At 36.2% G+C, this 25,717-nt stretch overlaps 1 protein-coding gene across 2 annotated transcripts in view; it reads left to right on the top strand.

Moving 5' to 3' along the window:
• The window catches only part of scn8aa (sodium channel, voltage gated, type VIII, alpha subunit a), a 97,375-nt gene that overhangs the window by 5,225 nt on the left and 66,433 nt on the right, over positions 1–25,717 (top strand). The window contains exons 2-5 of one of the 2 annotated variants that reach the window (XM_087306159.1): positions 3,873–4,204; positions 22,099–22,218; positions 25,191–25,279; positions 25,370–25,498. In XM_087306159.1, the coding sequence (XP_087162285.1) occupies positions 3,929–4,204; positions 22,099–22,218; positions 25,191–25,279; positions 25,370–25,498 (614 nt within the window). In that variant the 5' untranslated portion in view covers positions 3,873–3,928. 2 annotated transcript variants of the gene reach the window in all.

Raw genomic sequence — 25,717 nt, 5'->3', positions numbered from 1 at the left:
CATCTCAATCATCACAAATGCTGCAGAAGACCTATTGGAACATGCATGGACCCAAGATTCTAACTGAAATCAAGTCAAGTTTGGCGAAGGAAAAATCATGGTTAGGGGTTACATTGAGTATAAGGGGGTGCAAGAGATCTGCAGAGTGAATGACAACATCTACAGCCTGAGGTATCAAGACCTTTGTGCCGCTCATTACATTACATCAACAGGAGAGGGCAAATTCTTCTGGCTGTACTGTATAGCGCTCCTTCACATACTTCAGCCTTCACATCAAAATTTCTAAAAGCAAGGAAGGTCAAGGTGCTCCAGGATTGGCCAGCCCAGTTACCAGAGATGAACATTATTGAGCATGTCTGGGGTAAAATGGAGGAGGCATTGAAGATGAATCCAAAGAATCTTGATGAACTCTTGTGAGTGATGCAAGAACACTTTCAAGATGACTTTATTAATAAGTTATTTGAGTCATAGCAGAGATATATGGATGCAATCCTCCAAGCTCATGCATGGGAGTCTTTCACAATTTTAATTCTTGTCCACTGCACCATGACTTTATATTCTATACTGTACATTATTTCTGTTAAGTGACAAAACTTTGGTCTACGCAAAGTCAGACCTTACTGGCCTAACTAAATAATTAAAAATCAAGGCATCATCAAATTTTATAATGATAAAATGAGCATATAGAGGCCTTTGCCTTTCATATAAGCCATATCTGATACCAAATGATCAACGAGAAGTCAAGTTATTATTTGTTATTCCTAAAACTCGGATAGGCGACAAGACTTTTGTCAGGTAGTGTATAGTCGACTCACTGGTCAATTACTTATTGCTTGTACTGACTTGGACCCCCAGTCACCCAAGGGTTTTGGCTTTAAATTCTTATGACACAGATTGAACAAGTTCTATGATCCTATTCCACCATTACATCCAAGAGATGTTGGATTGAGATCTGCTTGTATTGTAGTGGTATTATTATGGTAGTGTAGTAAACTCTTAATCATTTTCAAGAATCCAGTTTGAGATTATTTGAACTTGGTGGCATGCTATATTATACTGCTGAAAGTACCTGTGGCATTTAAACACTGTTTAATTAATATTAATGGGACCAAAGAAAATTACTCAAACCATTACACCATCAGCATCGTAAACCATTGATACAAGCCAGGATGGATTCATCCAAATGTCTCTATAGAAATAAACTAATCAGACCAAGGAACATTTTACATTCTTTTGGCTGTTTGAGTTGTAGCTTGTTTGCTCTTCTCGGCTGACAGCAATGGTCTTTTGTTGCTGTTGCTCATCTGCTTGATGGTTGGATGTGTGGTGTGTTCAGAGAATCCTTTTCTGTAGACCTCAGTTGTGATGAATTGTTATTTGAGAAAATATTGCCTGTCTGCCAACTTGAACCAGTCTTGTCATTCCACTCTGACTTATGAAATCATGAAGGCAATTTCACACACAAAATTACTAATCACTGGATCTTTTTCAAACCAACTTATGAAAACTTTAGAGATGGTTTTAAGTGAAAATCCTTGTAAATCAGTAGTCTCTGAAACACTCAGACCAGCCTTTCTGGGACTACCAATCATATAATGTTTAAGTTAAATCACTATTCTTATGCTCTGTTTATACTTCAGCAGATGGTCTTCACTATGTCTGTGTTAAAATGCATTGAGTTGCAGTCATGTCATTGACTGTTTGTATAAATGAGCAGTTGAACAGGTGTACCTAATCAAGGGTATATTATGAATCATTTTCTAGTAAAGCTCATGTATGCTACATCCAAATACAGTACATCTATAGTAAAGGAATGTATTATAACATTGATATTAGCCCAAACAGCGGTTTATTTACAGTGTCAAGGTCATTTTATGAACTCCCTATATAGCAACATGCTTAAAGGTGCAGTCTGTAGAGTAGTAGTTGAACTAGGCATTCTACAATAGTCCAAATTTAAAATATTTTTTTCTCCACCCCTTCCAGATGACTTGAAGCACACTCAGGTTGCCAGATTGATTACACAAACAGGAGCAAGCATGCCTGATGATTGAGCCTTACACTATAAACCTAATGTTTAAGTTTGTAACATTTTTATTATTTCCTAATTAGAAAATACTGAACCTCTACATCTTCATCTCATTTCAGAGACTGCAACTGTCATCTGGGGGTCGCATTATCTTTCATGTCTACATACGCTGAGGCAGCCTTCATAAATGAAATTAAATACGCTGTGTTTTCCACCAAGGCATCCCGGGGTGCTGAATTAAAAAAAATGAGTAAACTGGCAGTTTTCTGGTGGAGACATTCTGACAAGAAACTATTTTTTTCAAGGGACAAACTGTAGCATTGTGATCAGATAAATAAGTGTGTTCACTTAGCGCGTTTCTGAAATGTCTACAAACATTGTGGTATTTTGATGCTTTTTTAAAAAAGATAATTCAAGAACTTGCATACAGCACCTTTAAATAAAAATCTAAATTCCAGCCTCTAATGGCAAATAGGGTTGGATATCCAAGAAATTTCTGTGTATATTAGAAGACTTTGGGCCCTAACATACACCGGGTGCAAGACGTGTTTGGTGGGATTTGTTGCTAATTTCAGACTTGCAAAACAGTAATTTTCAGGTTTTGTGCCATGTTGTTTAAATAGCAAATCCATTTGCACCACTTTGTGGACTCATGTGCGTGCTGGTCTAAAATAGTGGTGTGATAAGGCGCGTTGTTGGCGCATTGCTATTTTGAAAATAATAATACACTGCGCTTATTGACCAACTGATAGCTGGTCGAAAGTCTAGTGCAGGGCACGTTAGTTATAGCGTCTGTGCAGGCTTTTTCAGTTTATTCATGATAATTTGCTTTTGTATAATGTTACTATTATTATCGGGATTTGTAATGAAGTTTATGGCCCTCTGGCTGCCGGTAAGGAGGCGGAGAACCGATGAAGTTTTAAGATATTTATTAATAAAAGGGAGGCCAGCTCCTCACGGAGAGTGCCGTCTAAACCAAAACAAATGGATGCCAGCTCCTTAAGGAGACTGCCGTCAAACTGAAAAGAAAAGTAAAACAATCTGTCCGGGCCCTGTCCTCTCTTGGCTTCCTATGTCATCGTTCCTCCTCTTATAGTCCAGTGCTTCTTCTGTGGGATTCGAGACCGGTCCGTGCCACAGGTGAATCCAATTACACGGCAAACGCATTCCCACGGCTCTCGGCCCCGCCCCCTCGCCACAGTATTATTTATTATATACATGTTTATCTTTGTTTTAATAAAAACAAATTTAGATTTGTCCACCTGTCAGGTTTTGGAGACATTTGCAATACTATATGGGGCATAAGAATAGGACATGTGTTTGGATATAACTCAGTTTTTTGACCACACTTCGTTAATATTGTTCATTTATTCGTTTGCTGGAAATTTGAACTGAATTTAGAAATAGTTTTGAAACAAATCTTTGTGCATAACAAACAAAATTAAATATGTAGGCTAATGGATGTTTTCAGTAGAGTACGTACAAGTAAAGGAGTAAAGTAATATATAAAAGTAAAGTAAAGAGGTTGAATGGCCGATTTCTCACTTGTGATGCGTTTAGTTTTTTTGACTCTTTTCTGACTCTTAAAGGGAATGTGAGATGAGACTCTGATTGGTTTATTGCAGGTTATGCTCAAAACACACCCATAACTTATTAAGAAAATAACCACAACCCTGCTAAACCATGTACCGGAGCGCAGAGCGTATTTTTCCATCCTTAAAATAGTGAAAGTGGATTCAGACATGGTCTTAAAGCTTTTGCATCATGCGCTTTAGACTTTGCGCTTAGATTGTTAAAATAAAGCCCTAAAATGCCTAATCTCCTTTTTTTCTTTCCATCATAGAACTGGCTGCCGTGGAGGGTACATAACAGGAGAAGAAGTTGCTGCAGGATGAAAACATGGCTGCACCCCTTCTTGCACCGCCAGGACCTAACAGCTACAAATACTTTACCAGGGAATCACTCCGTGAAATCGAGAAGCGTATCGAGGAGGAGAAAGCCAAGCCGCCACCTAAGCCAGACAACAGCTATCGCGATGATGACGACGAGAACAAGCCCAAACCTAACGGTGACCTGGAGGCGGGCAAGAGTCTGCCCTTCATCTACGGGGACATCCCTCCTGGCATGGTGGCAACACCACTGGAGGATTTCGATCCCTTCTACATAAATCAGAAAGTGAGTGCAGTATCACCACGTCTCTTTATATGGCCTGCATTGCTGGGCTTCTAAGCAGCTCACTATTGAGCATTCCAGAGTTTTTCCCAACATTCCTCAAGCCATGCATTTTTGTTTTTGATGGTAACTCTTAACTTTCTTTTATAATCCACTACAGTGCAGAAGGGTTTGTACAGTATGTTGTAGATCGCGGATGAGATGATGCTTTAAAGTCATTAAGGGAGGAGGTCAGCAGTGGTTTGCTCAAGCTTTACAGTTCCAGCTGACAGACTTGTTTTAATTGTTCCAGCAGTAATCCTTTAGAAAAGATAAGCTGAAAGAAACGCTCCAGTGTGTTTAAAGGAGCCATGCACTATTTCAGACCAGCTGTCAGAGTAGTGGTTCACCAGTAAAAGATTTTAACTAATGGATCCCTTTCACAAGCCTGTTATGACATGATTAACGATCATCATAATGTTAAATCCTTGAAAGTTTTTGATATTTAGATAAAAAAGAACATATGTACATTTATACTCATTTACGTTTGTATTATGTCATCTTTTGGATCAAATTACAAAAATGAATGACCGCTTATGCGAGGTGTTTCTAATGCAATGTCTATTGGGCAGGACAGTAATTTTGATGTTGTTCTTTCTTCTGGCTGCCCTTATCAGCCTCACACCATTTTTTCCTTTTTCTAAAAGTCTTGATAACACTATTGTGGAGTTTTTCTCTTATTATTTCAGCAAATTGGATTGTAAAAATTATTATTTGTTGTACTCTCTAACATGGACATGTGAAAAGGGTCCATATAGGTAATCTTAATGTTGTTGTTTTTGATAAAAATTTGGGTTTGGTGGTCTTTAGTATTGTTATTTAAGGGCAAAAAAGAGAACATTTTGAAATATGCCATGTTTAACCAAAATTATATAGTAAAATAATTGTGGATTATAAGATAAAAAAAAATATTATAAGTAAAATAAAATAAAATATTACAAGTATAAATAATACACTTCTCAAAAAGGCTAAAACAGTCAGTAAAATATTCATACAATTTGAAATGAAAAAATCTAATTTATAGTTTAATCTATAATTTATAGTCTTCAATGTCACATGATTTTTCATATATGCCAGTTTAGTGCTAAAGAAGCATTTGTAATCAAAGTATATAATTATTATTCTTTAATTCTTGATTATTTGGTAAAAAGTTCAAATAAACAATTGCTTATTTGAAACGTAGCCTTTTGTTATAGGTGTGTTTGCTATTACTTGTGATCTATTTATAAATTTATTGAGTATGTGCTGAATAATTAATTTCTTGTGCTGTGTGCTTGCTTATTTTGTCTGTATTGTATGCCAACCTTTGACCATTTTAAGTTTTATTTCAGGTTTTATATACCTGTCTCTTATCTTTTTTGAGTAAAGCCTCATTACAGTGGACTCAAAGTCTGAGGCCAAGTTTAAAATCTAATTTAAACATCTTAAGGCTGTTGTATTTTAAAAGTTAATGTTATGTTGTAATGTAGACAGTGGCGCCCCCTAGAAATTTTCTTATGGGTGGCCAGAAGCGGCCGCATCAAATCTTGCTGTGGCAAAAATGGGTGGCACATGCAAAAAAATTTATGATTTCAGTGTAATCTTATATTTTTGGTTCTGGTTAATGAACTTATGTGGTTTCATTTCATTTAATTAATTACTCTTGCAATATCGCAATTTATTCCTAAAAATAAATTAATTAAAAAAAATCTGTATTTATTTTGAAGGCATTTTTTATATATAGAAATAACTTTTAAGTTATTTTCCACATACTTTTATTGTACAGCATACATCCATGTCTAAAATTAATGAAGAATAATGAATTAATTAAAAAAACAAACAAATGAACAAAATACATTACAATATACACACAATTACTATACAGATAATAACAATGTCATTTATCCATATTCCTTTTTGAGCCACAATATTATTAATACAGCCTTTTTAATTAATGTAGCTTAAGGTAAATATTAAATTGCCATTGCTGTGTATTGAAGGTGTGTGTGTGCTGTCAAGATAATCAGGAAGGGGGAGGGGCAGTGAATCAGCTACATCAGTGGCACCGGTCAATTAACAAAATTGTAGTGGCTGCTATTTATTTATTTATTGAAATATTGTGAATTTACGCAAGTACATTTAAATTAATAAACATCAACAGCAAAATCATATTGGGTGGCCACAGGGGTGACCAGAGTTTACACAGGGGTGGCTGTGGCCTTCAGGAAAAAACTTGTTGTTGTCCCTTTTTAAAAAACAGCCAATAGCATTTCTATTTTATCACAGCCCTATCAATGAGCGATCAAGAGCATCACATGAAAAGCAAATGAGAAGCGTCTTGAAGGAGGTGGAGCATGACAGATACTAGAGGGGATTTGATTGATCAAGATTTAATGAGAAACTGAAATATCAGGTGACGTGAAAAAATGTGTTGATTGATTTATGCGGAAGTTACAAAATGCAAGCTTTGGGTGTTTATGTATTTTCTAAATGCAAATTTTGTCACTATTTTGCAACTAGTGTTGGGTATCGTTTGGGTTAATTTCGATACTGGTGCTAAATCGATACTTTTAAAATGGTACTGGTCCCCTCCTTCCCCTTGATGCTCTTAAGTCCTTTTTGCAGCACCAGTGGCACCGAAATTCATACACTGATACGGTCCAGTACATATCAGTTAAACAAGTTTTCGGTACCCAACCCTATTTGTCATTTACAAACTAGCCAATCCATAAAACTAGACTGAAACTAACATCCAAATTTTTTTTATTTTAATTTCAAGGGACCTTTAAGAATGTACAGTGTGACAAATCAGTTTTTTAATACCCAGCAGTGTCAAGCATGGCACAAGATAACACAGTATTGCTTTTAGAATGACCCAAATAGTTTTATTATTTGATTTGTTTCCACCTCAGATACCCTTTTGGTCTTTAGACCAACTCATCTCTTTATATCTCTGTGGTGTTGACAGACCAAATCCCACAACATTGTCAAATTCATACATTTTCTATTGCACTTTTGGCTCAGAGAATGTTATTGCAATAACAATTTATGATTAAAAACATCTTGTTTGTGCTATAAATATAATATTGATAATAAATATAAGGGCATCACGGTGGCGCAGTGGGTAGCATGATCGCTTCCCAGCAAGAAGGTTGCTGGTTCGAGCCCCGGCTGGGTCAGTTGCCATTTCGGTGTTGAGTTTGCATGTACTCCCTGTGTTGGTGTGGGTTTCTGCTGGGTGCTCTGGTTTCCCCCACTGTCCAAAGACGTGCGTTACAGGTGGATTAAATAAGCTAAATTGGCTGTAGTGTATTTGTGTGAATGTAAAAGTGTAAAGGGTGTTTCCCAGTGTTGGGTTGTGGCTAGAACAGCATCCGCTATGTAAAACATATGCTGGGTAAATTGGCGATTTATTCCGCTGCGACAACCCCTGATTAATAAAGGGACAAAGCCGAAAAGAAAATGAATGAATGAATGATAATATATAGTGAATAAATGGTATGTACATATGTATGTGAAAGTATGTTTGTATTTAAAAATTATTTTAAATGTACGCGTAGTTGCTAGATATGTTACCAGTCATAAATCAGTGCAATAGCAGATGCCAGCAAGTCCTCAAACAGATTTTTAGCAGCGAGTTGTTGTTATGAAATGTAGCCTAAGGGTGGAAGATGAAGTCATCGCTTCTGTCTGAGTCGTAATGGAGTCCAACAGGCTCAGCCCTGCGTTCTCTCATTTGGCTTGGTGTTAAGTGCAGTGTTGAGACTTCAGCCACACCGGACTTTACTAAATAATGCACAGACTCATTTGTGTGTTAATGCTTGTTAATGTGTGCATGTGCTAAAGCATTTTCCTGCCTCCTCTCTTGCTTTCTCCCTCCGCCTTGTTCCTCTGCCTCCCTCTCATGCAGCACACACTGACTGTTATGTAAGCACCCGCTCCGTGCACAGGAAGGTGGTTTCAGTCTCTTGATGAAAACCTCATGGAGGAGCGTATGTGAAGTCTGAAGAAACCATATCATGACTCAAATAAGAACATTTTTTAAATAATAAGATGCATCTCTACAATATAATGCACATGCTAAAGCTGCATGATTAATTGATGCAAAAAAATTCAATCTTGATTCATGTATCAAAGCGTTCGTACAGTTTTGTTTATTTAACCTTATACAAGTATGATCAGAATGAACATTCAGATCTGAATTTATGATTACAATTATGAAACCACTTCAGACTATATGGAGTGTTTACTAGAGACAGTTTTCTGGTAAAAATAGGAAACTATGTGATTGATCATTTACATAACAAGTGTTTTGGGGGCCTGAAAGCACACATTTTTTTAAACTATGAATATTTTTTCATTAGTAACTAAAAAAATATGATTTCCTAGAAATTGTTACTTTATGCACAAACATATTACTTGTTCTATCTATAGGCATTTGTAAAGCCCAAAACAACACTGAAGCGTTTAGTGTTATTTTTCTAATTAACATCGCCACCTACTGGCCTGGCATGTATAATACAGTGGTTTCACAGATCTGTGTGGACAGGGATTGTATGTTTACAAAAACATTGAAGGGATAATTCACCCAAAAATAAAAGTTTTAAAGTCAAACGCGAGTGATTTACATGTTAAGTCAATAGCCCCTTTCACACAGTGATACCGGTAAATATCCGGAAAATTTACAGAACGACTTTACCAGTAAATTCAAAAAAGCGCTGTTCACACAGGCGAGGACGTTACGGAAGTTTTCCAGAAAAGACCATTAACACATCCATTCCAAAATACCGGTAAATTCTGACATTATTAACCAGAAATGAGCTCTAAACGCCTGCGCTTGTATTTGTAAACATTTAACTACATTACAAACTCTGTGGATGGATAAGTAACAACTTCGATGAACACGTATAGAGAAACAATTTTGCATGTTGAGATGTACAGTACATGATATTTGTGTGTACTGGTGCTTACCAGCTGCCTTTACGGGAAGCAGAGCTTGAAGGTAAACAAACAACGGCTTATCATAAGCATCTTATCGATAAATATTTACACAGTTTGCATTAAGAAGGAGCATAGAAACGTTGTCTGACTTACATCTAGCAGTTAAATGTGTCTGAAAAAATATTTTCATATACCACGCGGACGTGAATGTGTCTGACTGTTCTGATTGGCTAAAGTAGATGTCTCACGTCAGCACGATCTAGATGTGCAGGCGCTCTTTCTGGCAATCTTTCTTCAGACAGCGCAGCATTCCGGCAAACTACTGGTAATGTTACAACTTCTCATTCATTGGACTGTGGGGGAAACTGGAGCACCTGGAGGAATCCCACGCGAACACAGGGAGAACATGCAAATCCACACAGAAACACCAACTGAGCCGAGGCTCGAACCAGCGACCTTCTTGCTGTGAGGCGACAGCACTACCTACTGCGCCACTGCTTTGCCCGTTACAACTTCTCTTTCCGGAAAATAGCCGGTACAAATTTACCAGCATTTTCAAAAAAGGCCTGTTAACACATACAGACCTTTCCGGAAAATTGCCGGTATGTGTGAAAGGGGCTAATGCAAAGATGCAAACAGACATCCTGAGGTAGAGCAAATGATGTGATTTGTGGAAATGAAGCGACACGAGTTGAGCGTTTTGCGCGAATAACGTGCTAATCTGGACTTCAGTGGACATTTGCACCACGTTAACCAATCATGAGCTTTGTCTGGGCGTGATTTTAATGTAGCGCCTGTTGTTGGTGTTCCGGGGGGAAATCCTCCTGCCGACAACGGATAACAGTTCATCAAACTGGGCTCGGCTCAGTTGGAAGCACTGCTGAAAGCCTCCATTCTCCAGGTATAGTTTCTGAAGGAGTTATAAACTCGTAGAGCTGGGTGCACCTCTGAATGGATCTAGTAGACTCGGACACGGTGCCAAACAAATCAACGCTGTATTTCAGCCTTCATAAAGCACGTAAATGCAGATATTCTCTAAATAAAGTCCATGTTAGCCATTTAGCAATAAAGCTAGAGTCACTGGGCAGACAGAAGCCCCGCCCATGATGCGAACCTGCATCTTTTGTAAAATAAATTTGATGTGAGAATAAAGCGGATTTGAGGTGCAAATGAAGCCGATTTGACGCATAAATAAAGCGAGTAAGCTCAAAATGGTCACACGTCTATTTACACGCGAATACTGCAATTTAGTCCCGCGTTCCACGTCTGGTGTGAACATAGCATGAGACCTTCGTTCATCTTTGGAATACAAATTAAGATATTTTATGTGAAATCTGACAGCTCCCTCATCCTCCATAGACTGTAATGCTCTTGACTTGTTCAGAGTTAAAATGTACCAAAATAATCCTCAAAACTGACCATATGCCTTCAATGGCTCAACTAGAATATTATAAAGCTACAATAATACTTTTTTTGTGCACATAAAACAAAAATAACAACTTAATTCATCTGAAGTCATATAGTCTGTGTGTTTTAGGATTCTTTTTCGGTATTTTTTCTGCACTTTGAATGAGCCAAGACCATTGTTGTCAATGGAGGATGAGGGAGCTGTCAGATATAAGCTGAAATATCTTAATTTGTGTTCTGGTAGATGAACAAAGGTCTTGACATGAGTGATAAACGTTATTTTCATTTTTAGGTGAACTAAACCTTTAAGGAAGAAACACTAATTGGTTTTCCTCTATTGTAAACGTACACTTGTTCTACCACAGTATTGCTGTGCATTGCAAACATTCACATAGAAGTGAAAATTAATAGAGATGCTCCGATCGATCGTCCGGAGATCGCTGATTGGCCGATGTCATGAACTGATCATAAATATTTGTGTTAGTTGGGGATGAGCAAAATATTTAAATGACCTTGCATGTATTTAGGCCTTTTTACATTTAAGAACTGAAAAGAACGTCTGTGTTTTTTTACTATATTGCAAACCTGGCTGGAAATTTTTGCAAAAGTAAAACATAAAAAATATTTTTTAACGTAACGTAACTTCTTGTAATATACTTATTGCAATAAACAGTAGTTTATAGGTCTATTTCCTTTTAGCAAAAGAGATATTAGATTTATAGGTGTGCATTTTACCTTTTTATGCAATGTTTCCAAATTGCATTGATTGTCATTTTTCTTACCATTTTTAAAATTTGTTTTATCAATTTTCTGTAAAGATGCTTCTGACCATGACATGTTCACTTAAATGGCTATAAGAGACACATTTAAGGGATTATATGCAGCACCTTTAATTTATTCTCTTAGATAAGGAGAAATCTCCACTGAAGTATTATACTTGGAGGGAAAACATTTTTATGCATTATAAAGCTTAAAGCATCAAAATCAGTACTCCGTATCGGCTGTCCACATGACAAAGAAATAGTAATCGGTATCGCTGCAAAAAACTGATCGGAACATTCCTAAAAATTACAGTTAATAGTTCATATAAAAATACTAAAGGACCTGTATATGTTTGTGATCAAAAGCAAGTAAATGACCTTTCTAAAGTTAACTTTGATGCTGCTTCATTCAGTCGTTCAAGAGATTTGTTCAAGAACACTGATTCATCCAGTCATTTAATCATACGTTCATACATTTCCAAATAGATAATTCATGATAAAATAATAAATATATAAAAATCTGAATCTTTCATAAAATACTTGTTGTATTCAGAATTATGACACTGAATTATTTAGAGTCATGAATACAAAAACATAATTTTGTGAAAAGTGACATCATGTATATTATGTGGGTTATAGGCCTGCGCAAGTGCATTTGTTCACTGCTACAGTATGTAGAAGAAGGTCTATGTGTAGAGATTTATAACATCCCTGACCAACTCTGAAAACTAGACTGAGTTTAAATTTACTAGAACTTCTATGTTAAGCTGCTGTGGCACAATCTACATTGTAAAAGCGCTATAGAAATTAATTGCATTGAATTGCATGCATTTTTTGTCATTTTTGCAACTGTGTGAACAGGGATCATTTGGACGTCATTGATATCTCCGAAACCCTGTCAAATCTAAGGGAAAAGCATATACAAATTTAGTATGTCATTTAAACAATCCTCTAAGCATATCAGTTCATCTAGAATCATGCAGCTCTAGCACAAGGTATAGACAAACTGTCCTGCAATCTTAAGCATTTATTGGCTCTTTGATTGTACACTTTGTCAGCTTAGAGATCAGATCTCTCTGTGTGCTATTGTCCTTTTGTTTTTACACTCTGGGCTCCACTTGCAGCCTGCAGCAGTAGTGAAACCTGATTCTTGAAGCTCAGGGCAGCTCTTCTCCTTGTGTAAAACCAGCTGAGAAATGGGAGCTGGCAGGTTTTACATCCAGACCCGTGACACTATCAGAAGCAATTAGCCTAGGGAGCTGTGCAGCTGATGAACCCTGAGTCTTCAGCACAGATGATTCTAAGAGTTGGTTATATGTTGAAAACAAATCCATGGTGAAACAGAGAGGCTTCATAGGATTTACCCAAGCAGGACATTTCAGATCTAGAACATGCTCTTTGGTCCTTGAACTAAATTGACATACATTTATTCAGATATAAATGAAAATGTACTTACTATACTCTCCCTAAAATGTTTCCAAACATTTATTCTCTATTCTGTTGAAAGCTTGAAACCTCTAACAATTGACTTTGGTAAAACAAATACTATGTTTTGTGGTTACAAGTCTTCAGCTTTCTTCATAATGTCTTCTTTTGTGTTCAACAAAAGAAAAAATTGTCAAAATAGGTTTGGAACAACTAAAGGGTGAGTAAACGATGATAGAATTTTCAGTTTTGAGTGAATGGTCCCAATCCCAATTTGATGTCACCATGAGATCATTATGTACTCTTCTCATTTTGATATTTAGTTCTTCTTATAAACAATCTATCTGTACACGTCATTATTTTGTAAAATATAATTTGCCCCCATAAGCTTTAATCAAATACCATAAGCTTCCCTCTTTATTGATAGGACTTTCTTTATTTCTTGGTCAGCTACTGTATATAGCAGATATGAAAAAAGGGACAATTTAACTTGCATTTTCATGTTTTTTTTTTATAGCTTTTTTTTATAGCTTTTTTTTTTTAATTCTATTGATGATTACTCCTAAATTTTAAAATAAAATAAAAATATTTGAGACAGTTTGCTATTATGTTTTTTTTTTTTTGGTCATTTAAAATTAAGGTTGTGTCACCAGATATCTCTTCTGAAATTAAAATATTGCCATTGAGTTGACTAAAAATGAATATAACCAACTGAACAATTGTCATTTCATGCTTTAAATCAGTGTTTCCCAACCCTGTTCCTAAAGGCACACCAACAATACACATTTTCAACATCTTCCTAATCAAACACACCTGAATCAACTCAACAGAACATTAGAACAGACTCCAAAACCAGATAAGGGAGACATCCAAAATATGTACTGTTCATGTGCCTCAAGCAACAGGGTTGGGAAACACTGCTTTAAATGACAATATTTATATATGTTTATTTATACACCGTAGTCTACTATTATACAGACTCATAATAATACATTTTAAGCAATTTTATTATTCATTCATTATAAAATTTCACATGAGATATATCAGCATGTCTATCAACAAATCATTAAGGTTTAAAAACTAATCCTAATGAGTACAGTGAACTTAATCCATTTGGTTAAACGAAGCGATTTGAGCACAGTATAATCCAATAAATGAAGAGAACTCAAACCAATTGAGTACTGTAAAACCCAGTAAGTTAAGAAAACTCAAACCATTTGAGGAAACAGATTGCTACAAACCATTTAAGTTAAAAAATAATCTAAATGAGTATTGTGAACTTACTCAATTTAAATTGAACTAATGAGGTATTTAATTAACTCATTACCTTCAACACAGAATTTAAAACTCTTTTGAAATGAGTAGAATTAACTTTCAGTAAATTTTAGGTTAACTGCACTCAACAGTGTACAGAATAACACATATTTAACCCAGAGTTAATTCAAAGCTAATTCATGCTGAAATTCTCAATAATTAAACAGTCTCTTCAGCTACTATATGTAACCCACCGGTCCTACTACACCCAACCCGTTCTGAGCTGGGATCAAACCGGTGATTGTTTGTATGGAAGTCGGTTGCTCTACAAGGAGGCTAAAGGCCATAGTCTTTAGCCTTCTTGTTAGAGCAACAGACTCCCATACAAAGAATTGCTGGTTTAATCACAGCTCAGACTGAGTTGGGTGCAATGGGATCGGTAGGTTACACGTGGGGGCTCATCCGGGATGGGAGTGAGGTTTAGGGTGGTGAGTCTAACAGAGGCCATCTAGCGAAGTGCTATGCAGGTAAACCTCACTCCTCTGACCTCTAAAATTGCTCTATTAACAGATGCTAGAGACCGTGGTCTAAAGTGTCCTTGTTAGAGCAACCAACTCCTATACGAAGAATCGATGTTTCGATCCCTGCTCAGACTGGGTTGGGTGCAGTAGGATCGGTGGGTTACATGTGTGGGCTTATCCGGGATGGCAGGGAGGTTTACATGGATGAATGTAATGGAGGCCATCTAGCGAAGTGCTATGCAGGTAAACCTCACTCCTCTGACCTCTAAAGATGCTCTTGTGACAAATGCTAGAGGCCATAGTGTTTAGCCTTTTTGTTAGAGCAACTGACTCCCATGCAAAGAATCGCCGGTTCAATCCCTGCTCGGATCGGGTTGCGTGCAGTAGGACCAGTGGGTTACATATAAAAAGCAGCTCTAAAATTTCTGACTTGACGTTTGCTCTCTGATAGTTTTATAGGATTGTTGTTAAAACACGTTCTGCTTGAGTAAAGCCTGTGGAGATATAGGAGACAGAAGGAGGAAGACAGAGAGATGGAGCTCAGTACGTCTGGCTCATAAATCATAGCAGGGCCTCTTGAAATGTGCCATGCAGGACCGTTGCCTCTCGCTGTGATGACGCAGCACTCGGACTGGGCTTGCCAGGGCTGTTTGCGGGCTGGAGGAGGAGTATAATGGCCGTCTCACTCCTCCCTCACATCTGTTCACTGCGTCGCCACTTAGACACCAGGAAATGCTTGAGGCATCTCATATTTTATTTTTAAGATTTGCTACATGCTTAAATATGTAAGCTGCGCGTGTACACACAACAATAAACATCCTACATATATTTAAGAAATCTGGTAATTATCTTGAGCTTATTTAAATTGCAGGTAACGTATAAAATGAAGAAATTCAAATGAAGAGTGCTTGTTTTTGTGATGTTCCAGAGGCTTCGGTTGATTTGGCAGATGCTGCATTATTGACTTTGAAGGTCTCACTCATCTCCTGCTGCTCTGCTCTTCAGTCCCTTTTATTATAGTTTTTTTCTAATTTTCTTGATTTTTCTCCATGTTGTGTCCTGCTTTACTGCATTTTGTTTGTCAGTTACTCTGCATCATTCTGTAAAATCTCTCTCTTTTATTCTTTTTCTTTGTTTTCGAATTATTATATTGATATAGTATACACTAGGGCTGCACGACATAGGAAAAAACTGGCATTACAATCTTTTGTTTCGCTGTGGTATATGCAATATGCATATAGATATAATTCACCAGATGTTTGGAATAGCCATATTTGGGAAGATTTGATCAACTGGGGTGATCAAGTCTTTGACTGTGCAGTGCTTCTGCATAAATTACAAACATATAGAGCAAAAATAAGTTAAATAAACAGTGGTTTTTATAAACAGTGGATTATATTCAAGTACAGAAATTGAACAATCAAACGCAAAATAACATGGTCATTATTGTGTAAATATTAATAATAATAATATATATGAGCAATATCACAAAAGTAGCACTTGTGGGTGGCTTGTGTTATATATACAACCATATTGCACTGCTACGTGTGATATTGCATTTATATAACAGTTTGATGGCATAAATGTGTATGTAAAAAAGAAAATCAAACAAGGAGAGTCTAAACAATCTATTTGTAAGAGGAAATACTTTCTTCTGACATCTTCATTCACATGTGTGGCTGACGTCAGAACAGCAGAAGCCATTGCGACTTCACAAACGTCACTTTAGAGCTAGTGTTTGAATGATTCTCTTGCGTAATGTCTAAAGGGATGACAAAACAGGTGATTTTGCTCACATTTTAAGATTATAAGGCTGAACAGCATGAAATGTCATTAGTCTAAAGACGTTTACCAGTATTTCTCTGTTGCAATTGGGATATCCCAATAATTAACGGCGAAAAGCCAAAGCAAAGCAAATACTACCAGGAACATTACCAGACTATGGTATAAATAAAGCACTACAACTTATAAAAGAGAGAAATCGAAAAAAGACTTAGAAAGTCACTTTGATCATCTATAGTTTGAGTTTTTTTGCTTCTCCAAGGGCTATTATGCGGGTTCTGTCGCCATCTTGTGTTTGGACGTCAACTGTCTTTGCTCTGCTCAATGACAGGCTGATGGATGCTAACGTGCTGCATCTCCAGAATTATAAATATTTAAAATTGGCACTATCCATATAAATAAACTGCATAGTTGCAATCTAAATAACTAGATTCTATGCTTCAAAAAAACTGCAAAAGTACATTGCTGTCCAACAGCTGCAATATCTGTCAAACTGTTGTGGTTATTGATCTGCTGTCACTCTATGTCAGCGGAGTAATACAGAAGGGTGAGGAGGCTGTATGAGTTCTGTTATTGCAGAATATTGCACGGCAATTGGAAGATTGTTGGTCAAGTATAAATGGGATATTTTGTTAATCAGTCTAAGACTATCCATATTCATTCATTCATTCATTTTCTTGTCGGCTTAGTCCCTTTATTAATCCGGGGTCGCCACAGCGGAATGAACCGCCAACTTATCCAAGAAGTTTTTATGCAGCGGATGCCCTTCCAGCCGCAACGCATCCCTGGGAAACATCCACACACACATTCACATTCACACACACACTCATACACTACAGACAATTTAGCCTACCCAATTCACCTGTACCGCATGTCTTTGGACTGTGGAGGAAACCAGAGCACCCGCAGGAAACCCACGCGAACGCAGGGAGAACATGCAAACTCCACACAGAAACGCCAACTGACCCAGCTGGGGCTCGAACCAGCAACCTTCATCATCAGCGACCTTTTTGCTGTGAGGCAACAGCACTACCTGCGCCACTGCTTAGCCATCCATAAATATAGCTTAATTTAATTAAAATAATTAAATAATGAATCGATTAAAATAATAATTATCTAGTTTAATTAAAATAAATATGGAAATGGATATTTTTGTTTCAAATGAACAAAAACATCAATTAAATTGAAAACATGATTGTATTTTTAATGTAGAACATTCATTGAGGTCTTAAAAATCCAGACATTGGCCTTTTTTTGTTTTGTAATTCTGTAACACCACATACATTTTAAACGTTTAAATTTACATTTTCAATTAAAATTTTAATAAAATTTAATTCTTAGTTTTATAACTTTCCATTTACTATATTGCTCAATATTTATTTATTTATTTCCTGGCATAAAGTACATTTTGTCCTGGGGTTTGTGGTCTCTGGGTCTGTGGCCAAATCAATTTTTCCTGCTTTTTATAGCTGTAATTTTTCTGATGGATTGTTAATTGTCTTTTTTGTTTCTGGTTCGTTCTTCATCTTCCTTTCACTGCTTGCTCATTTCTCTTTGGTCTCTCTCTCTCTCTCTCTCTCTCTCTCTCTCTATCTGTCTTTTCACTACTCCATTCTAGATTATGAAATTTTCAGTAGCTGTGCAGCCTGTCATGCGTTAAAAAGAGGAAACCCACATGCACTTCTCTTGTGTGCACGTCTATACTATAGACAGCAAATATTGAGGAAGGGCAAATGTATTTTTGTTCATATATGCACCATTATTTTTTCATCTCATGTTTCATTTGCGGTTTACATCGGCTGTGTACTGCTGGCTTGAATGGATACAGATGGACTGTATCCATCACACTGCGTTTGGGGTTGCAGTGCAGTAAGAAGATCATTTTTTTTGACTAAGCAGGTCTGAATGTAGTTTACATGGTGGCCTGATTCAGTCTGACCCAAATAGGTTCAGCTCTTCTCCATCTTTAGTTACATATACAAGGTGTTATTTACTGAGCTGTGCTTCTTTAACCTAATTAACAGTTATTGTAGTATAGCAAACCAAATGAAATGAGGCGAGCTGTGTTAATCTTGTGTGCTGTATATTATTTCTCCTTCTCTATGTTGAGTACATGTACGTATGGTGGCTGTGTAGATTTGATGCTCTCCATGGTGCTGAAAAAGGTTTTTTTGTGTTCCACTAAACTCAGGCATGTAAAAGAAGTGCAGGGGTGCATCCCATCTCTGCAAATGCGAGCGACCTCCTATGAAATTTTGATGGTCACGAACATGTTTTATTTAAACAATTATGAGGTTATCTGCTGAAAGGCTAGCAAGCTCATCCGTGGTCTATCTCTGCAAAGTTTTTCTATATATTCAGTCTTTTCAGATTCAGTCAGAAATGAGAAGTGGAGTTTCCAGGTAGTGTCAGGATTCATTTTTGTCATATTAGAAAAAAAATCTAAATAAATATGGCATTTTAACTAAAGCTGGGCCGATATTATATCAAATCACGATCAATCACACAGCAGAAATGTACAACAATGGGAATCTAAAAGTGTGTTGATATTAGATATTTACTGAATTTTCGGCCACCCAAAATGTATTAACTGAAAATGTTATGCTTCAGTTGGAGTACTTTTTAACTTAACTTATAACGAACAACTCATTAACAACTTATATCGAAATATACAGTTGAAGCCAGAATTATTAGCCCCCCTTTGATTTCTTTTTCCTTTTTAAATATTTCCTAAATGATGTTTAACAGAGCAAGGAAATTTTCACAGTTTGTCTAATAATATTTTTTCTTCTGTAGAAAGTCTTATTTATTGTATTTCGGCTAGAATAAAAGCAGTTTTTAATTTTTTAAAAACCATTTTAAAGTCAAAATTAATAGCCCCTTTAAGGTAATTTTTTTCGATAGTCTACAGAACAAACCATCTTTATGCAATGACTTGCCTAATTACCCTAACCTGCCTAACTAACCTAATTAACCTAGTCAAGCCTAATGTCACTTTAAGCTGTATAGAAGTGTCTTGAAAAATATCTAGTCAAATATTCTGTACTGTCATCATGGCAAAGATAAAATAAATCAGTTAATAGACATTAGTAATTAAAACTATTATGATTAGAAATGTGTTGAAGAAATTTTCTCTCCGTTAAACAGAAATTGGGGAAATACTTGGAATACTGAGGGGTTATTAATTCAGCGGGGCTAATCATTCTGACTTCAACTGTATATTGTTATCATTCAATCTGGAAGATAATTATTTAGATTGCATTTTTGCCATATCGCCCAGCCCTAATTTAAACCTTTTTAGACTTCTGACATTTTTTGAAAATGTCAAATGTCATTAAATGTTTTAAAAATATTCAAACAGCAGTGGTTTTTAAAATGTTATGCTTTAGATTTTTGTGTTTCATGTGAGGAGAATATGACAGTTGTACTTGATACATCTCAGTTTTATTGTGAAGCCAAAATTCTAAACCTTGGAGCACACCAAACAAGCGGACTGAGTTAAAAAGATCGATCTCTGTCCATTTCCAAACAATCTGTGTGCTTGGACTGAAATATGAATACAACACGTATCAAAGACATCTAAAATGATAAGATAAACTATTTGTTTAATACAAACCATTACAATTTTTGTAACGGTATTACAAACCACCTGCTTAAAATACTTATGAATATCAGTTTTTGCTCTATATTTTGCAATACTATCTTCCTATATTAAAGTTTCCATTAAATTAAAATAAAGTTTTTTATATGTTAGTATCAGTATTATAATTTTTTTTTAGGATATCTATAAGCTAGTGTGCTCCAAAACAGTGACAAAATTCGCGTTTAGAAGACATTAAACTGATGTAAACATGTAATGCTTGTAGTTTGTCACTTACGCCTGAATGGATCAACAGTTATATTTATGTCACCTCATACTACAGTTTCTCATTAAAACAACCAATCAAATGCTTTCTAGTATCTGACATGCCCTGCCCCCTCATTTGTTGTTCAATTGATGCACTTGAGCTCAACCACTCTCACTGGCAGAGCGGTGATGAAATAAAACACTGTTGGCTGTATTTGAAAAAAGGTAGAAGCTACACTGTCCCACCCTCTCTTCGTGTTTCAGTTGGGATTGCCTCAAACAATGAATAAAAGTGCATATTCTGCAAAGTCTTTAAGAGATGTTTAGGCCCAATCCCTCTTCTATTTTTGTACCCCTACCCCTTCCCCTTGGCCCTTCAAACAGAGTGTGAAGGGGAAAGGCTTCAAAATTTACCTCTAGGAAATGGGATAGCACTACAGCACCTGCACACCGATCGTGATTGCTGTAGTTATTCCAGTTGCTTTATTTTTTGGTATTCCTCTTCAGGAAATCACTGAAGGCATATATTATGTTATCATAATGATCTAATGTGGCAATAAGATCGTAACTATACTGCACATTTACACAGTGACCATATTCATCTATGTAAACACACATAAACAACACTAACATTACAGCAGACACTGTAAAAAGGTCATTCCCAGCCTCTTGGCTTTTCTGACAGGGTATTCGAGTGTCTTCGAGTGTCAGAATGTTGTGGTACTGCTATACAGGAGTTATGATTAGAGATTATAGAATATAGAATTATATAAATTATATTTATTTTAGCTGTTTTTTTTTAAAGCATGACTGTAAAACACGATCGCAGTTATAAATATACTGAAACGTGTTTGTGTGTCGTAAAAATTCGTAATAGTGCCAAATAATATAATAATAAAAAATATAAATAAAAAATAAATAAATAAATAAAGGTGGGCTAATAATTCTGACTTCAGCTGTATATGCACTGACATTTTACGAATGTGTACTGTATGTGTGTGCTGCTATTTTGAGTTTTGCAATAGCTATGCGCAGATCATTTTGTTTTTAGGTAGAATTATTCTGAAGATGTTTTATAAAACTAACAAAACTGGCTGTTTTTGACCAGAATGAATCTGTTTTTTTACACAACACATTGACATTACTGTACAGAATGGCTCTATCAGACTATTATCTTGAACATTATATAAATTATAAACATTCATTTCGTGTATACAATTGAAAAGAGACTCCCAGGAGCCTATGTGCTGTAAATGTCTCTTCCTTTTGACTCTTGTGCCATAAATGTACTAGACAAAATTAGTCGGCAGGCTTTTATAGACAACCCAGGAAGCTGCTGAAGGTCTCGTCTTGTTTGATGAGTTTGATTACAAGCAATTCACACATTGGCAATAAAAAGTGACTAATCCATAAACATTCTTACATATAGCAGCAGCAAAATTGTGTTCCTCTGTATAATCCTGCTGAATTTGATGACAGATTTTTAATGCTTGGGTAAATTATTCCTACATTCATCCTGTTTCCACGTGCTTTTTCCAAATCACAGCACAGACCTCTTCATTGGACCAGATTTCAGCACTCTCAACCAATGGAAATTCAGAACCAGAACGAACTGTTTTATAAAGACTGTTATGTAATCTTCTTAACTTTATTGTACTCCAGAGACAACATGGATGTTTTGCATTCAGTGTTGCGGATTTACTTTCTTCTCGCCAAAGAATGCGGCTTTAATTATTTAGTACTATATTAAACAGTATGTCTTCATTTTGATGCCCTGTCCTCTAGAAATAGACGGCTGCTTTCAGAGTGATTATTACAGCTTGAAGTCCAGTTGAATAGGCGATGATGTTTGTTTCTGCTTGCAACTAATTTAGTGTTTCTCTTTCTTTGTTGTTCTGTCTCTCTCTCTCTCTCTCTCTCTCTCTCTTTCTCTCTCCACAGACATTTGTAGTCCTAAATAAAGGGAAAACAATCTTCCGCTTTAGTGCCACACCTGCCTTGTACATGATAAGCCCTTTTAATCTTGCTAGACGAATAGCGATTAAAATTTTAATACATTCATATCCTTTTTCAGCCGTCTAAATGTGGTCTTTTTCTGCATGAAAAATGTCTGTTTATTGCATGGATTGATCAGAAACAACACTAAAGAGATCTGAGAGTGATATGTTTCAGTTAGCAGTCTGTTTCACTGTGGGACTATAACAGCAAATCAGTGGGTGTGGATGTAGGTGTGAATTTTAGATGCATGACAACTGTTTTGTTTGACAACAGAATTGCCAAATAGAGACAAGGGAAAGGATGAGTGTAGCTCTGTCGTCTGTTTTCAGCACATTGTGTTCTGTTTTGACGCTGCAACTCCTGGCCAAGGACATTGAGGTTAAATTCCTAATGGTGTTCTTACACCCTTTAAGGGAAGGGGAACATCATTTGTAAGGATGGTTCAGAATAAAAAGGGTACATGTGATTAGGGCTACACGATATTGGAAAAATCTGACCTTGAAATGCCTTATTTTCTTTAATATCTATTGTGATATATATATATATATTTTTTCCACAAGATGACTTAAACAGCTGTTTAATTAGAATTCTGGTTTAGAAATTAAATAATCAAATGTAAAATAGCTCTGCATAGTCTTCATTAAATAAATAATTAAAAAAGACATTTTTATTTAAGTTACAAATGCTACAATTTCTTGTGCCTGATAGATTTAAACTCTCTTAATACACTTAAACAGTCACAGGCTTAAAAACACATGTAAATGATAAACTTTTGCTCCATTATGGTAAAAACCTTTAATGACTGTGGCTCCTGGGCAACTATAATGACTATAATAAGCAGGGCGGCGCCCGGTCATTACCTGGATGGGAGACCACATGGGAAATCTAGGTTGCTGCCGGAAGTGGTGTTAGTGAGGGCAGCAGGGGGCGCCCAACCTGTGGTCTGTGTGGGTCCTAATGCCCCAGTATAGGGACGGGGATTTTATACAGTGAGCACCGTCTTTCGGATGAGACGTTAAACTGAGATCCCGACTCTCTGTGGTCATTAAAAATCCCAGGATGTCCTTCGAAAAGAGTAGAGGTTTAACCCCGGCATCCTGGCCAATTCTGCCCACTGGCCTCTGTCCACTGGCTTCCTAACCCTTCCCATATCATAATTGGCTTCATCACTCTGTCTCCTCTCCACCAGAGCTGGTGTGTGGTGTGCGGTCTGGCGCAAAATGGTTGCCGTCGCATCATCCAGGTGGATGCTGCGCACTGGCGTTGCATGAGAAGATTTCCCCCCATGTTTAAAGCGATTTTAGTGCCCAGAAAAGCGATATGTAAATGTAAGGAATTATTATTATTATTATTATTTTTATTATTATTATTATAATACCAATTCTACATTGAGATCCTGCGATGTGACTATTGCGGATACACACATTGCAATATCTATGCTAAAATGTTATATTGTGCAGCCCCACATGTGATGGTCACTTTAAGAAAGAAAAACTTTTCTTTTTAATGTAATGTGACCCAGGATGACAACATTTTTGTCTTCAAAATTAATTTTTATAGTTGTTTTGAACCTTTAAATTAAAAGGTTTAATTTCAGGTAAAATTTCAGGTAAAGATAATAACGTTTTTCTTTGCTCATTTCACAAAGTCTCCATTGCTTTGCTCGTCATAGTAGTTCATAAGGATGCTATGCTCACTTTTGATTATATTTCATCCTTACTTTAAGTCATAATACAGCAGTCTCAAAACTGGCCAGTATTGCACAAAAGTAAGACTTTCTGACAACATAGGAGATATGTGTTTTGTTCAGATTTTGATGCCACTTATTTCACATTAACTTGCAGTTCATTTAAAAGAATGAAGTATGGCCATTTTCAAACATACTCTATTGACCTTATTCTTCGCAGTCATTTTGGCTCGAGATTTTCAGTCAAATTCACTTCCATTGATTTTCTTTAGACGTTAAACCAGCTCATTATGCGGCTTCATGTTTTAAACGGATCTTTTCTTATTGTATTATTTTACTTTTATGTATAGTCATAAACATACTTGTTTGGATAGCAAGCGGTTTGACCATTTTCTGCTGTTTATTATTACTAGTCATTTTTCCCTGAATCGGAAGTTCCAAAATCGCAGAAACAGGCACACTTCTGCATTGAAGAATAAAGTCAATACCACAAGATTCAAACACTAATGTTTTGTGCTGTGAGCGTTAAGTAATGTAATGGTTAATAAGGTTGAAGGATCTGATCTGCATAAATAAATGACACAAATGAGCTGAAAACTGACTGGTATGTTGGCATTAGCGCCATTTAGTGATGCGTGTTATATTGAATATTGACAATATATATACCTTTCTTGGTAACACTACCGGTACTTACTAAAGTAAATCATGTATAAATCAGCCCAGGCTTATTGCAAAAACCTTTCGTAGCTTATATATGTTGCTCTGGGTATATTTGGTTGCACATTTTAAAGAACAAATCTACTAGAGGGTGGTATCTGTTATTGCAAATCTAAAATGCGTTGCTTAGGGTATTTTTCTAGTGTGTTTGAGATATTCTTGTAAACGTCTAAAAGAAGGCAGAGCTTGTCGTATAGATCACCTAGTGAATCACTGATCTAAACCCAAACAATAGTCTTTTTTCAAGAGCAAACATAAAAGAAAAGTACACTGCCATCACATAGCTTTACCTTGATTTTTCAAATGCTTTTCGATTGTCTTTTTTGTTGAACCATGTTACACCGTACTCAAGCCAGTGAGCTCTGCATCAAAAGTACAAGACCGTAAAAAGTTAATTTCAACAATATGTGCTTACAAAAATATTTAATGCAGACTTTAAATGTAAATTTTGTCAAACCTAACAGTGCTTTATAACTAGTCAAAAATCCTTTTCTCTATTTGGCAATTGATTTATTTATTTGGTAATTTATTATTGATTAATGTCCCAATTTTTATATTTGCAAAGTAAAATGTATGTTGTAACTTTTTTTTTTCTGTGATTATATCTGAATTTCCTTAACTGATACTCACAGTATTCAGCATGTTCATTATGTGTACAATTTTGACCAACTGTGTGTTCATGACTTTTAGTAATCCTCCCGAGTGGTCCAAACAAGTAGAGTAAGTATTGATCCAAACCACATAATGCTTCATTCACAATATATACCACAGTTGTTTTATATATATTTTAACCTCCTGCTTTTTCCTCAGGTATACTTTCACTGGAATTTATACGTTTGAATCAGCAGTAAAAATCATTGCCCGTGGATTCTGTATAGATGGCTTCACATTCCTTAGAGATCCATGGAACTGGCTGGATTTCATGGTCATCTCAATGGCGTAAGTATTCAATCACTCACACATTTTATAACAAGGAAATATTGTAAGTGGCAACTTAAGACTAACCACTAGCAAAAAAAAAATCTTTAAAAAATGTGTTCTCTTTCTTTTTCTTCTACAGTTTATATTAATTTTGATTTTAATCCATTTTTTTGCAGACTCTCAGAATCATTTACTTTCAAACTGATAGCAGGGCTGGGCATTTGGCCTAAAATCAAA

The sequence above is a fragment of the Danio rerio genome, chromosome 23 (assembly GCF_052040795.2).
Source record: "Danio rerio strain M-AB ecotype USA chromosome 23, GRCz13ab, whole genome shotgun sequence".
Taxonomy (NCBI): domain Eukaryota; kingdom Metazoa; phylum Chordata; class Actinopteri; order Cypriniformes; family Danionidae; genus Danio; species Danio rerio.
The sequence above is the reverse complement of the archived record's forward strand: the minus strand, read 5'-3'. Positions and strand labels throughout refer to the sequence as shown.